Raw genomic sequence first — 16,745 nt, 5'->3', positions numbered from 1 at the left:
CTGTAAAAACAGAAAATAGGGGTGATGATCAGTATTTTGTTTAATAATGTCTAGATGCCTCATGCTGGTGTAGAATGAGGTTGGCAATTAAAACTTATGATACCTGCCGAGTTCTGGAATGTTGCAGAGGAAATTATAAACAGTGTTAAAATACAAAAGACATTACTCAATCAGACAATGTGAAATTAAATAAGTACAGTACACTCTACTGAGGTTATTTTAGGGTATATCTGTTTAGCCTGCTGGGTTTTTTTATTACAGCTTCTGCTGTACTGTGAGGACACCCTCAGTGTATCTTTATTAGCCGTTATTTATTTATTCATTTATTTACTTCTCTATACCACCTATAAGTACACTTCATGCAGAAGCCACAGTGCCATATAGCTTTCTGCTAAAGAACATTATGTTTTAGCATATGATACTGTCTTGAAATCACCTAACAGCATCTGATTACTCTAAAATATATTTTCAGCAACACACTTTATAGAACTCTCGCACGTTACTTTAAACTGCAAGGACCTGCTGTGGCAGGTCAGCAAATTCCCAATAGTACTTCCTGGATGAAAAGGTTTTAGATGTATATAATGTGTTGCTGCTATTAAACCATGAATAAAGCTTGTATCTTGGTTCTCACATTTATTTGAGTTTATTTACAAAGACACGACCACAGAATTAGGAAATCTGCAGGTAGTGCTTCTCTTCCACAAGTGTTGACACCCTTCTCTGCTGCTGTTGGCAGGACAGACTTTAGGCAGACAAAATAACTCAGTTCAGTCAGAGTGAACTTGGTCTTAATGCTACATCCCATGAAATCCCATTTGTCGACAAGGACGAAGCAACGGTTGTAAAATAAGCTAAATCACAGAACATTGTTGCTCTGCAAGTGCCACCCGCTGCTTTGAAAAGGTACTGCAGACATTTTCAATAATATTTATTTCAAAAATCCAGGCTTACTACCCTGGAAGAAGAAAATCCTTGGCATAAGATCAAAAGCAAAGAAACAGAGGAAAATATCTTTGTGAAGTGTCAGGAAATGACTGTAGACTGGTCCCACATACTAAATATACTGGGACAGCACTGCTGACATCAGGGGGATGAATGTAAATTTATACCCTCTAAGACATGGCTGAAGGTTTTATGTTTTGAGAAATGATTTATATTTTGGTTTAATAAGGTTTGATATATTTCTACAGCAACATGTTTGCAGTGCCCAGACTTTAGCAAATGCTATATAAAGCAATTATTTTCAACTTGATTTTGATAAAGAATTGTATGCTATCAACAGGTAAAATCTGTGGTGATGTAGTGTAAGATTTTTGTATCAGACTACTTCAAAGTTGGCAGAAATGACAAGTGTTGGTGGGTGTTCAGGAACACAAGGTGAGACAAGGTCATAAATAAATCATGAAATATGAATATCTGAAATGTTTGCTTGACAGTAGAAAAAAAAAAAGTAGTGCATATACACTATATTTTTCTAAGGTAATTTCTTCAGTGTTATATGAAAATAAGGAATTTTGGCCTAGTGTTGTTAATAATACTCTTACAGGCAACTGCAGGACCATATGGGAGTAGTCTGCTGTGCCATGCCAGAAATTCCAAGGAAGGAAAAAAAATCATCCAAAGCTTCTGTTTCAGTTTGGAATTTTTGTATGCCAATGGATGGTTTATGTAGACATGCAGAATGAACAGATTATTAGGTATTATATTGTTATTTAAACATGTACAGCTTTTAGAGAAAATATGAAGAGTCAGTACAATAAGCAATGTATCAGAATAATTTTTACGGAAGAGCAAGGAAATATTTGGGACAAATCTGTTCTAAGCTTGAGCACTCCATAAAGCACAGGATATTCCTGGCCCACAGGAGTTTGCTGTGTAGCCTCTCAAATTGAAATATTTGTTCAACAACATTCTGCCAATGTATCTTTGGTTTGAAGAGACTGGACTCTTTCAAAATGTCCATGACAAAAGTCACAGAAAGAGTGATGGAAGGCTGGACTGCAAGTTTTTGGTAGATACCTAACAAAATGTTCACAAAAATTTAGGCAACTTAAGTCGACTAAATCCTATACATAGCAGGGAATTTCTTAAGCTCTCTTGAAAACTTTGCATAAAGGCTGTAATTACAAGGGAGCTCTAGAGATCATTAATCCATTTCCCTCTCTCCAAGTAGAAGTAAGTATTTTCATCTGGACTTTGAAAATCTGGCCCTTTTTGATGTTGTCCTATGTAACAAACAGGCTCACTACACAGTCAAGAAAGTGGTCTAGCATTAGGTAAGTGCCACAAGGACTCAAAGGCTGTCCATTTGGATCAGATGTCTAGAATGAGAAGCGGCCATAATCTACTTAACTCTTGGGAGTCATTGACCTGAAAGAGCCTTGATTCATTTTGTAGCCCTTGATTGCTGCCTCTCTCTTAAGGAAGGTAAAGTTCTTCTAATTAGCTGACTACTGGTCTGGAAAATCTACATGTCTTTTCGTATCCAAGGACCTTTTTCAATTAGGTCTGAGAATGTGGACAAGGCTAATATTAGCACTCATAAAATCTCCAAAGACTTAAGGGGGGGATAGTCCATCTCAGACACATGGAGGAGCAGCTCCAGGGAAGGAAAAGAATCTCTCTCTTTTATGCCTCATAACACAGCTTTTTCTTTTCCCCCTTTGGTATACCTGAGTTTTAAACTTTCATAGATTTAATGGGTAGATTTTTTGTAAAAGTATAGAATGGCTTGGGTCAGAAGGGACTTTGAAAGACCATCTGGTCTAATCCCCCTGTAATGTGCAGGAACGTCTTTAACTAGATTAGGTTGCCTTGAGCCCCATCCAATCTGAAAGTGAATGTTTTCAGGAATGAGGATCTCACCATCTTGCTGGAGAACTTGTTTCACTGTTTTACCACTGTCATCAAATTTTTTTCCTTCTATCTAGCCTGACTCTACCCTTGTTTTAGTTTAAAACCATTGCCCCTGTCCTATTGCTACAGGCCCTTGTAAAAAAGTCTGTCCCAATACAATAAGTCCCCTTCAACACTGAAAGGCTACCATAAGGTTTCCCCAGAAGTTTCTTTCTCCAGGCTGAAAAACCCTCTTTCAACTCATTCTCATAGGACAGACAATTCATCCCTCTGATCATTTTGGCAAGTGAAGCCTTGGGTAGGTTTGCTTCCTTTTGTTTTCTATCTACTCAGTGCAGGAGTCAGGGAGACCCTGTGAAAAGCTGATAAAGAGCACAGGGTAGATTACTTGTGGCAGCCAACAGCAGGTGGAACTGAGGACTCCTGGCCAAGCTGATGTGGGGTTTTTATACATTAAGCTGGGTGGACCGTGCTGGAAGACAAGGCTCCCCTCCACACTTTGAGCTAGGGATCTTGATGCTCTAGGGAAGAAGGGACTGTCGGGCTGAGCTACACTGGGAATGGAAGATATGGACAGGGAGTTTCAAGGGAGAGGTAAGTAAAACTATTACTTCTGGTTGTACAAGCACATGCACTTGCCTTCACTAGAAAGAGTGATCACTACTATTGCTAATCAGTTCATGTGAATGAGTCCTGTGAGTGGATGGAGGGGACTGAAGGGCCTGGAGACAGAGATCTGGATTCATTGGTAGAAGCAGGAAAAAGTAATGTAGAAGGTTCAAACAGAAGGGCTTTCCTGTAACTCAATCCCTCACTGACTCTTTCCTCTACACCAAACAATGCGCTCTTTGTTGCAGTACAATTGCACTAAAACTTTAGTCATGTTTGTATTTTGTTTGATTGAAGAAAAAGAGAAGTATGATCATATCCTTGTACTTTAATACATCTTCACAGCCTTTATGTCAAACACTTGAAATATTTTAGTGTAAAACTGATGAAGTAGAAAGCAAATAACAGAAGGAAATCCTGAATTATGGTACTTTTTGAAAATGGCAGAGTATCCAGCTCCTGGCCTCCTTTCTCTCAAAATGTAATTGAAAACTGGCATTTTTTAAGGAAGGATTTTGAACATATTATGCAGAGGCAAGAGTGACAAAGCAATTTAAAATCATCTGAAGTCAGAGACAGACCACAACAGGACAGCCTTGCAACTATTGCAGTTGTGTCTTTTCCACTCTGAAGTCAAACATGGTCAGAGAAGTAGAACATTACCAGCTCAGATGTGTATTTGGTAAAATGCTTAATGAGAAAGAAATCTATAAATTGGTTATTTAGACACGGGGACATTTTTATATATATATTTTATATGAAAAAAATAAAATCATGAAAACGCAAAAGAGACAAAGAGGCCAGCTGATTTTCAGTAAACCTGAAATACATCATTGTATTTACGTATATTAACTTCATTAGAGAGAACTGATGAGAACAGACATGGGACAAAAATCATCTTTGAAAATCATGACTGTAATGAGCAAGAAAATCCTGGATCCATAAGCCATTATCATTCCAGCAGGTACGTTGTTTTAATGACTTTTCTGAATGTCATAGCAAAAGAGATTTTGGCATTGTCCTGTTAATGACATAAATAGGTAAGACTTGAAGCATTTGGCTGTGTTTAATTAACAAGTGGCATATGGAAACCAAAATTTTGGGACAGAATTCAATTCAGACAAATTAAGAAAATGAAGAAAAAGTTTGAATGATTTTTTTTGTTGATATGAAATTCTCCGCTACAGAAAAAATACTATAGAAAAAATGTAGTATCAAGTAGTATTTAAAAATAATAATGTTTTCTACTTGGAATACATGTGCAATTACACTTAATTAGTTTCTCCTATATTCAAAATTAATCTCATAAAATTATTGTTTCAAATTACTTACAGAAAAGAATAGTCAGGAAAACAACACTATTGTATCTTCTGTGCCAAAATTCTGCTTTGCACAACTGAATGCCCAAAATAAAGTTCAGAGAGGTTGATTAACTTGGGACATATGTTTATTACAGTAAGAAACAGAAATTCTGGAAATTGTAATTTATGAATAAATATTCTATCCTCACTTTTAAGGAAAAAAGTACAAACAAAATGACAGACTCACAGAATGTGTAGGTTGGAAGAGACCTTCAAGATCATCAAGTCCAACTCAAATATATGAGCATGTCTTTGCACCTGCTGGTTTTCTCAAAGGTATCTTGGGACACCCTGTCTTCCATACTAAAATACATGCCTTAGAAAACCTGAAAGGCTATTTCAGCTTTTGCACCTACAAATACTTTCTGCAAGTAAAAGTCCTTTTGGAATACGCTCAGAAGATTGTTTTTTTTTTCTTCTCAAGAAACAGAGTAGTTAAAGAAGCTGAGCACAGATCAGAAGAAAATCCAACATAGAACATATATTCAGATTAAACAAAAACATCAAGATTAGGTGGCATGTCTCAGCAGCTCACAGAAGTGGTATCTACGATATTAATAATCTGTTAAACAGAGATTCCAGCATGAGGTTGACTGCTGCATATTCACAGTCCTCCATGGTAATGGCTCTGGCTACCTCTGAGATTGGCTCTCACTTCCTGACTAAAACCTCCCTTCACAAAGGTACATTCTGCTGTAAGCAGGAAATCAATGGGAGAGCCATGTAGTGTGGGAGGTAAAGCTTTCCCAGGAGCTAGATCTTAATGCTGCATCTGGCTCCCACCAGACAAAGGAATGACTACTAACTGCACTGCTTGCAGAACTAAAACCAAAACTCATACATGTGAAAGGAATCAGAAAAGAAAGAGGAAGATAGAAAAAAGAAAAAAGAGAAAATACGTTTGCTACTATCCAGGTAATCTTATAAATGGGGAAATAAGGGACTGACTTGATTATGTTCCTTCAATTAAGTGGGAGATGCTCCAAGTCTGAACTATAAAATACATGGATATATTAAATGCTTTCTTTTGTAATTCACTCCTGCTTTGCCACTGTTGTAAATGTGCACGGGTTATCTGCATTACCTGTACATATTGAACCATAAGCATTTTCAAAGTTCATCTCATAAGTCTGTCAGTTTTAAACTTTAATCTAACAGCCACGTGCTGTGTGGTACACCCAAGGATAAGTAACCAGTTCAGAAGTGTCCATCTCACAATAATTGTTTGCAAGGTTTTCTAAAAGTTGAATGTCTCTTAGGAAAGCACTTTGAAGGGTTTCTGTGCCCCTCTGATTCCAGTCTTGAAATAAGAAGTCAAAGCGAATGCTCCACAGCCAACTCAGATGTATTTCACTGGACACCTGATGTGTCGTAAATCTTTGGTTAATTTAATTCTTTGTCCCCCTCAAACTTGCTGCAACTATACTTCAGGCTATGTGAAAGCCACTGAGATGTCCTTATTTTCTGCCAACTTCCTTTCTTCTCATCCACCCACTCACACTAAAATTATGTTTCCATACTTCATCCAGTTCTTCTGGCCAAGAATTTACTGAAATATTGGTTATCTAAGGAAATTCCCAGCATATTGTGAATAATTTTCATACAAGTGTAGAAGTATAAAAGAACACTTCCCCCCTCCGTCCCTGAAACTCCTCTTTTCCCTCATCTACAATATAAATTTAATACCATAAATCCCTCTTTTAATCCCTACTTTTTCCAAGAAGTCTTCCTTCTCTCACCAGAAAATACCTTCACAGTGCCTTCTACTACAACAAGGGAATGTTCACCAATCTGAACAGTCCTGGTGTCTCTAATTTGACCATGGATTCTTCAACTCATGGCCTGCAGACCACATCAGGACAGGCTAGGTCAGCACGCAGAGGGGTACATCTATGGCAAGATCACTGAGTTTAAATTTGCTCTGCCAGGACCTCAAGTGGAAAACAAAAAATGACCATCCTGCATTTCCAGCAGTATTAAGTTCAGAAAACCCCAGAGAATCTCAGTTTTACACACAAAATGTTACAGATAATAATAAACAACTCAAACAAAGCACAGTGCTAAGCTGCCTATCAAGCATCTGTATGTGGGAGAACCCAGGTGTTGCTGGCATTGTATGTAGAAGGAAAAACATGGTACAATCTGTATCCACACACCTACTCAGACTCTAGACACTGACAGAGAACTCTTAGGGGATGTATAAAATGTAAAGGGCATTTAGGTATCAAAAAGTGATATTTTGTAATAATATTTGGTTAGTTTATAACTTTCACAACAGTTTAAAAATTTGGAAGAGTTAGAAAAAATGATGGCACTCACAGATTTGACTAGAAAGAAAAGGAGTATAGCAGAGAAATTGTTTTCCAAACCTGTTCTTTTGATTTGGCATAGATGAAAATCATATTAAATGGATTGTAGTCATGGTTAGGGTGATTTACACCAAAAAAATTTTTTCCAATTCCTTTGAGAAGGTAGAACACTTAAAAAAAAAAAAAAAAAAGAAGAATGCACAGAAAATCTACTCCCCTATTACACCTTAAAATTACTTTTAAAGGAAGTTGGTAATCACAATAATTATAATACTGAGAACACTAACCAAATTCATTCTATAAGAGAACATATATAGAATCTGCTTTATTGATCATCACATATTATGGGACAAATTGATTCTGGACATAAAACCATATAGTGGCAGATTTTTAGAGAAAGAAAAAAAAATATTGCTGAAGTGGAAATAAGGGAAAATAATGGGGGAATGTAAGGGCTTCCTATCAATTCAGCAGATGTGGAACACAGAGATAGTGACTTAAGTCCAGGAGTAACTGGAGGGACTAGCCACAGTTCAGCTACCACAACCGAAGGACTGAGTCAGGTCTGCCAGCAGGATCTCACCTTTTGATGCTACCTTTTAATTCCACTTATTTTCATCAACTACAATGCAAAAGCATGTGAAAAGTTTCTGAAGTCATCCCACTACTAACAAAAGCAGTAAGAAGGCATCCTGCCAGGCATTGAGATCAGTAAAGTGTTTTGTCATGTTTCTTTTTTACAAAGAAAAGTAAAGAATGGATGTAAGGTTAATACTTAAGCACAAGCAGTCATTCCAAGATTGTTTTAAGGATATTTTTAAGAAGATTTGCTCACACGAAAGTGAGGTTGCCTTGGCAACTGTAACTATAGAAAGCTAGAGTAATTACTTTCAAAAATCCTTCTTAGTGCTTTCTTCTCTTAATAGGAATGTATAAATACCTTGTTTTAAGCTGCATTTATCAGAAATATTATTCATCATTGTTTCTACCCTTGAGGCATGGGGATCCTAAAGTATGTGCTTAAAGCAGGTTGAATAGTGCAAAGCCAACTTGCAAATGCCTACTTAAATTCAAAAACTAAAGTCAGATAAAGCATATTTGCTTTTGAAGGAAAGAGAAAATTTGAAAAGAATGAAGCATTCTGTTTTCATATTGCAAGATCTCATTGAATAAACTGTGCCATGAATTCATCTGTCTTCAAACACAGTAACAATTCGCTTTTGCAAACAGCAAGCAAAAGGAATTAAGATGGATTTAACATACCTAAATTATATTCATGTAAACAGATCTACCGAGCCACTGCACAGCTCTGCATTGCATACTGTGGACTTACCTGTGTGGCTGAGACAACTTTAAGGTCTTTGTTCATCTCTTCATTACATGGTAGAAATGTACTCTGATTACCCTGGCATAGTGTTTAAGATCCATTATTAGTGATATTTGGCACACTTCTGCTAGCCCCTAGGCTCCTCATTTAGTAACTTATCCAGTTTTCCCTCTGTGCTTCTTAAAGCAGATGATGTCCATTTAGGCTTCACTCCTTCCTACCGCCTTCTTGGCCTGATATGCCATATTTTGCCACAGTCCTCCCTCCCAGGTCATGCTGCTCAGCTTTGGCTTACTGATGCCATAGAATACATCAGCCACAAGAGTGGGTTCTTGCACAGAACTAGGGATGGCAATGAACAATAGTTTAAAAATTGTCTATTTTCATTCATTATCAGAAGAGTAATGATTTTCCCACCTCTCCTTTCCCAATTCTGACTCCTAGCTCTGCAGCTCTGCCAGTATGAATGCTGACTTGGCTTATGGTTGCAAACACACACTAGGAAAGACAGTTATACTGTATAACAGACATACATAGACTTTTTTTCTTGTCAGTAATTCTGTAACTTAAAATGTATTTAAAAAACACAGATGTTAATATTCAAACAGGATTCAACAATGAACAATACTGAAACAATTCTGAAAGATAACAGTACCGAAAGTATTTTTCTTTCATCTAAAAAATGTCACTAAATTATGCAATATTACAAGTGATCAAGGACTGTTGTCTATGTATGCCACTAGAAATCTGGGAAACCACTATCTTCCATGATGCACATGAACATTTTTTTCCTGTCTCTTTAGTTTTATAAGATGTCAGAGGTCACATACATTTACTTATGCTGCTGCGTCATCATCATCATGGTCATCATTCTAAGCAGTGTTAGTATTTTTCAAATCCAGCCATCCATGGGAGACTAGCAGTTTTTAGCACAATGGGTATCAAATATATCTGTTCAGGGTCTGTTTTCTAGTGATTCCCAGACTTCAGATAGGGTAATATCCTCTAAATTATTAGAGTAATTAAAAAATTTTTACACATCTTCAGTGATTACACAGAGATTCTTAATAACTTATCCATTTTTTTCTGCTCTGCTTGTTAAAGCAGATGACATCCATTTAGGCTTTATTCCTTCCTTCACACTTTTCCTTCAGTGAAGTGTTTTTTCAAGGTTGCAATAGTATCAAGGCACTCAAAAATCCACTGTGATATTCAGAAACTTTAATTTTCCACTAGCTTCTCAGTGATTAATAGCAAAACTATTTCAAAAAAATTGCTTCAGATGATGCATGCATTAAACAAGTAACATATCAAATCTTGAATTCAAAGGAGATGGGAAAATTTAAACCAGAAGAGGATCTGCTACTAAACACTCTGCTGTTTTAGACTAAATTAAACATAACATTTTAGCCTATGTTCAATCATCCTAGCTTTTATTCACTTTTAATGTAGTTTGACAAACTTAATAATCCGATGCCTTTTCTCACAATACTCCAGGGAAGATATATACTACCCAATACTCTTGATTTACCTTTTGATCAATATATCTGTTTTCTTCAATTGCTGATCTTTTAGAGTGGTCACATGAGGAAGAAGATGCTGAAGGAAGTCTTCGCAGCAAACAGCTGGTGTCTTGTTGCTGGCGATCAATAAACTGCTTCATAAAACTTTCCCTTGTGAACAAATAGAGGATATTGACACATTAAAACCCCAAGAGGAGTTAATACTTGTTTCTCCTTATGACATATCACAATCCATTAGTGCTGAGATGGATAAACTCCCGAGAAAAAGTTGTACTGGGGTATAGATGAATAAATGAACAGAGTGCCAGAGCAACTGATAACACTTGAATTCATTTATTAAAGAAATCAATAAATTAATTGGGACTTGGATCTTTTGCATGCAGATTAAAAAAATATTGCTTCAATTATTTATTTATTTATCAATTAAAGTGCTAAATATTTCAAGTGCCTTTTGCAGTTTTCAGCTCTTTTGAGCTCATTAAACAGCAAGTTGTTACTTCAATGTAAATCAAATGCTGATATAATCCAAAGGAAACATACTCTCTGCATGAAATTCTTTCTTGAAGATTTCAAACAACATCTGTTCATATTACTGCTTTGAATGTCAGTATTAAGGCACTTCAGCAATTCTGTGCCTCACATATGCCATGTTTAAAAAGCAGAAGCATTCCTGTTTACAACAAATATACATTCATCCTACCGCATTTTAAGTTCAGTAGAGTTGCCTCTTTTCAGTGTAATCTATGTCAAAACTAATTTTTCTCTGGAGAGACATTTCTACATAGTACAATAGCTTCAGATTTAAAGATATGATTTGCTAGTGCTAGTTTGAAGTCTGTTTCAGTAGTTAATTGGATCATGAGTGAATACAGAACATGGTGGGAAAAACACAACTAGAAAGAAATACCAACCAAGATTAAGACTAGGAGAAGAATGCCCTCCATATATAACCAAATAGTACTTTGACACTAAATGTAAAACATCTGTGATTGTTTCCTTGAGGTTTGGAAGGTTGTTTTTCCTGACCCTTCTGACCAGCATTATTCCTTTTCTTCAGCTAAGGTACTACAAACAGGTCAAACCAGTTGACTTAGCTTCCCTGTGAATTTAATCAAAAGAAATGTAACCTTGGGAGACTCAGAACAATGGCAGCAATCTTTCACATCATCCTGGCATGTGCTAGTTGAGGATATTGAAACAGGCATAGAACAGCCCTTTTCTGATTTCTATCAGATTTTTTTGACACCAAGGAAAAATAATTGTACTCTAACTGCTGATCACAGACTCTTAGAATGGTTTGGGTTGGAAGGGACCTTAGAGATCATCTTGTTCTATCCTGCCTGCCTTGTGCAGGGACACCTTCCACTAGACCAGGTTGTTCAGAGCCCCATCCAAGCCCAGCCTTGAACACTTCCAGGGATGGAGCATCTGCAGCTTCTCTGGGCAACCTGTCCCAGGGCCTCAGCAGCCTCACAGTAAAGAATGATCTAGTAGATCACTGAGCATCTGATCTTTAGTTAAATGAGTTTCACAGGAGCAAATACAAATAAGGGACAAGGTCATCACAGGTTAACTGGTATTAGATGGTCTGATTTATCCTCTCTAATGATTTGTTGCCAGTTCACCCTAGCTTTAAAAACCTACATAAGAATCCATTAGACTGCTAGTTGTCAATGTGAGCCAAGAACTAAAGTCCAAATGAAAGAGGAGAAACAACACACTTTTCAACTATATTGTACTTGTGTTTGTTCTGATCAATCTAGTAGCTTTCATGAATAATATATAAGGAATGCTAGGATTGTTTTTCCGTAAATGAGAGAAATGAGGTATACCCAAAATGCCCCATCTTTTGAATGCCTGTGTTAATTCTCTTTAATTTCTTATTTTCTGAACTATCTGCCTAACAAAAAAAGAAAAAAAAGAGTTAAATATTTTGGGTATCATGTGGCCCCAGAAAAGTTTTCAGCATGCTAGCAAAGGAAATATTTCAATACCTTATCTTTGGAACTGTGAAATCTGAAGGAAGCTTTGAGATTTTCACCATTTGGGGCCTGTTTGGAAATTTTTCAAAGATGCGTAGACGCAAGGGAAGCTTCTCCTTTGTATCTGCATTAGCTTCACTTTGCTTTAGCTGAAAACCAAGAAATAAAAAAAAATAAAAGAAAGGGAAACTTTGCTCTGTAATAGACCACACATTTTTCAGAATCCAAATAACAACAGCAGCAATCATTTAAAGAAACAGAAGATGGCAGCAAAGACCTACAGAAGGTAAATTTGACACGAGTAAATAGCCTGTGATAGAAGGTTATAAATGCCTAACAATACTATGCCTTTAACTGAAAGACATAAAATGAGAGGATGGCTAATAATTTTAATTTTAAAATACAAAGCATATATCTGTTCTATTCAATATGCTTATTTCTATGTTTTGTTCATAGATTCTAACACTTACATCAAATAAACACCTATGATCTTTTCTTATTAGGCGCATCTTCCTGTATATGCTGACAGCTCTTTGATACTCAAAGACAACACATCACTTTAAAAAGGCAGAAATTTTTAAGCAAATCCAGCTCCCAGAGCACAAAATAACAGGACTTTAGATGAGTATTATAAGTAATGACAAAGGACTCAAAAGAATCCATCTACATCAGCAATACTCAGCTATGGCAAATTGTTGCATTTATACTTATCCATTATATATGCATTATATATCCATTATATATGCATTATATAAACAAACGTTGCATTTATAATTATCCACAAACAGTTATTCAATGGAATACCACCCATCCAAGTACAAAAAAGGCAGATACATCTATCTATGTGGACAGATGATGGTTAAATAAATGATATAAGATAAAGAGATATGATATAGAGATATGATTTCTGAATACTGATTACCTTAAGTAGTAATTCAGGTGTGTTATTGCAACAAAATACCAAGTCAAAAAGAAGCAGTAAAATTAATTTTCACATTTATTTTAAACTGTATGTGCATTGTATACTATTTCAGCAAGCATCCAACTGAAACTCCAATTATTTTTCTCACCTCTGCTTGTAAGTAAAGGATTAGAAGCTTAAATTTTAAAGGACATTTGCACCATCAGCATCTGCAGGGAATACTGCTGACAGACATCAGCTACAGATTTTTACCAGGGGCAATTGCCCAGGAATTCAGACAGAGCTTTAGCTCTCATTTGCCTTGCCTAGTGAAATGCATGCTCCCACAGCATTCTATAGAAGAAAAACTGCTCTGCTGCACTGTCATGCTATCAGCAACATCACCACTTCCAGCCACAGGACAGCTTAAACTGAAAATCAATTCATATTCTGTCGGATAGAAGTTGTCATGTGGACTGAAAACTGAAGAAAACTGAACAGCTACAAACAAAGACTAATGATTCATGGTAAAGCTGATTCAGAATAAAAGGGAAATGTTGCATAAATCTATGTTGTGTCCAGTCCTGTTTCATTACTTTATTAATGATCCTTAAAAGAAAGAGATGATGACATTAGCAGACATGATATTAAAATGTGAAGAGCTGCAAATACCACATTGGACAAGGAAAGGACACATTTAGAAACAATGGTAGAAAAGAAGGGACTGAAAAAATTCTAGATAAGGAATAAGAGCAAGCAGAAACTAAACAAGAACCTGGACTTCAATATAGCATCAAAAGGCAAATTTGGGCACCAACTGCATTACCAGCCAAAGGTTATGTTCACAACCAAGCTCGGTTGGTTAGATATTACAGAGATATGAAAAAATGACACAGAAGTTCTCTGCTTCTCTCCATGCTGCTTTGAAGAGAACATATCTGGGTATGTATTAATTTCTAAATGTTGTCTTACCGTTTTCTCACTGGCAAGACAAAATAGTGCTGAAGAGAGTCATGAAACCAGGAGAGGGTTGTGTAAACCAAGTGGGACAAGGGACAAAAAAGAAGAAAAAGAGTAAAGGTTCCCAAGATTTATTCTCCGTTTACCATAACTGATAATAAAGTAAGAGCAGAGGAGATGGAGTAAATTTATGTAAGAAATATTTGAAAACAAATTACTTCAAGAATACAATCATGTACACCAAATAAAGAAATGAAAGAACTAAATTCAGAAACAGAATTTCTAGAATGAGAATAAAGATTACTAGCCTTATGGGGAAATCTCTTAGTGTTCAGACAGATCTCCAGAGGGAAGTGCTTCATCATTTCAAAATCAGACTAGTCAGAACCCCTGAAATGTCAGAGCATTGCCAAAAGAAATTGTTCACTGAAGAGGAAATTAATTGGATAATCTAACAGGGCTTTTCTGCAGCATTTTACTGTTGAAAGCTTTGGGAAGGGATTATTTTTAGAGGAAAATAAGGTTTCCAGTTTCTGACACTTGTTTTTCAATAAGAAAACATTGCATAAATATGCATATTTTTTGACACAGACAATGTCACTTACAGCTATGAACTCCTGTTTTCATAAGTCACTGTATAAAGAATAGAGAGCACTGCAATGTTGTCTGAAGTCTTAGCGCAGAACAGAGCAGGGAGAGCTTGAAAGCAGAGAACTGTATAGTTCAAAAGGTAAAAAGGGAATAGGAGAATGATTTAAGATAGGCTTTAAAAAAAACTAAAGTCAAGACAGTTCTATAGAATATCTCCAATTACTCATGCTGTGATAATATTACATATCGGGGAGTGTGAGGCATTTAGCTTCCCTGAGTTCTTCTCTGTGCACTTAGGGTGTAATTGTTGCTCCACATGACACACATCCTGTTTTGTATTGCTGCCTAGAACCTTTATATTTCCACTTTCTTTAACACTTGACAAAGATGTATTTTTAAATATACAGGATTATTTGAAATGTTGCAGAATGTTTCTAGCAACAGCTAGACCCAGCTAACCCAATAAACTCAAATAAAATACCCAAACATTTTTCTCTATGATTTTTAGGTTTTATTTATTACTCTTACTATTGACATGGAAATGCACACTGGCCTGATTTGTTCTGCATAGCCCTCCATCTACAGCCCAAGAGCCTACTGGGAATGTTCAACAGTATTTTGTCAGCCTGGCCTGGCTTAATTCTCTTCTGCATGGTAAGAAACATTAACATGTGTAAAGCCATTGAAGAAATTTTTGTCTATCTCACTGCTTATATGCTGCCTGAGTTTACAGGAGCAGATTTAATGACACAATGCATACAGTACAACTGTCCACTCTGAACACATACCAGTGCATTTTACCAAATAATACCTAAATGGTGAGGAATGTCAGAGAGGATATATTAATTTGGGATTCCTGTGGTTGTTTGAATAATACTTACAGGTCCCTGAGCGCCAAGCTTTCCCTAATCTGTTCACACAATTGTCTAAGATCAATCCAAAAGACGGCTGTGAGAAAGTCAGACTTACAGGTGAAGAGAATGTTTGTGTGATCCTTTTCTCACAGAAAGGCATTATGGCCATGTCTCCATTTGGTTTAGAGCAGTTTGGAGTCTGAATCATCAGCATTTCTTGTCTTCTGCTTCACTTTTTGTGCAGTGTTGGTAAGCAAACCAGATTCTTCTTGGAGGAAACAAAACCGCAGGCTCCCACTTGGTTATGCAAAAAAGCAGTCTGGGCTTAAGGATCACAAGCAATGGCTGGTCCTTGGGATGGCTTTGAACCTCATGTGTGATGGGACAGGTAGTCCAGTGTGAGACTGAATCTGTTCTGAAGAAAACCCTTCTGACCTGCACACAATGTGAATGGGGTGGCAGCAGACACTACTTTATTGTACCTATTCTGTCCAATGGCACAGGTGTCATGTGGTATAGTCTCACTCACACTACTTATTGCAGCTTCAGTTGTAAATGTATTTTTGACTTCAAGGCTTCTTCAGAAAAATGTGATTGCCAAAATCACCTTTAGTATAATTAAGATCTAGGCCCTTAGAAATGAGGAGAACCTGCAAGTGGTTGTCCTAAATACATACAGTAGGATGAATGGTGGTGAAGGTGGAAGACTGGGAAAAGCAGGGCACAATAAAGGAGACAGCAGGTAATGATTGTGCATGAGAAAAAGGGTTATCCAGATAGTAATCACTGTAAATGTGGTCAGGGTGAAAGTAGTGAGTTCTCCTAAAGTATATACTGCAACTCCTTTAATAGCAGGGTTGCTGAAAAATCACTAGATAATTGGAATGAGACAGTCATCAGGAGCTGATTAGGAGAGTTGCATTTCCATAATCTCTCCCTGTGTTTGGCAGAAGAGACATGCCACAGTGCATTTCAGATATTCAGGTGAATGCAAGGCAGTGTCACACCTGCCCTCCAGCTGACATCCTCTCCTGTGGAAGCAGGATGTGAGAAATGTCTGCACATGCAGAACTCTCATGATTTTCTTAGATGGAAGCTAACAGTCTGAAAGGTGGGAGTGCTCCAGGGTCTGGTTATATGAACAAGATCACTTGAACAGTACAAAGGATAAACTAACATGAGTATCTCTTAATATCACCGATTTGCATTTAGGGACAGAAACAACATCAAAAGTACTGATCTTGCCAAAACAAAGCAAAAGGTCAGATTTAACACAGTCAATGAGCTTCAAAGACATTGACACTTTGGTGAGAACATGCTATAGGAGATACAGAATTAACCATATCTAAAATGTAAGACCTACCCATTCTAATTTTTGTTTTGTTCTCTATTCATTTAGTTCTGATCATGGAAGAGGAGCCAGTAATGTGCAAAACTGAAAGAGTGAAAGATGCAGTTTTCTTATGGTG

The 16,745-nt window shown here is 36.8% G+C and overlaps 1 protein-coding gene across 4 annotated transcripts in view; it reads right to left on the bottom strand.

Annotated features, from left to right (window-relative positions):
- The window catches only part of NALCN (sodium leak channel, non-selective), a 242,598-nt gene that overhangs the window by 48,571 nt on the left and 177,282 nt on the right, over positions 1–16,745 (bottom strand). For all 4 annotated transcript variants that reach the window (XM_083883453.1, XM_083883452.1, XM_083883454.1 and 1 more), the window contains 2 exons: positions 11,983–12,119; positions 9,997–10,138 (listed from right to left, as the gene is read on the bottom strand). In XM_083883453.1, the coding sequence (XP_083739579.1) occupies positions 9,997–10,138; positions 11,983–12,119 (279 nt within the window). The remainder of the gene's footprint in view (positions 1–9,996; positions 10,139–11,982; positions 12,120–16,745) is intronic.

This window comes from Zosterops lateralis (assembly GCF_965231275.1).
Source record: "Zosterops lateralis genome assembly, chromosome: 2".
Taxonomy (NCBI): Eukaryota; Metazoa; Chordata; class Aves; order Passeriformes; family Zosteropidae; genus Zosterops; species Zosterops lateralis.
This window is presented reverse-complemented; position numbering and strand designations above follow the sequence as displayed.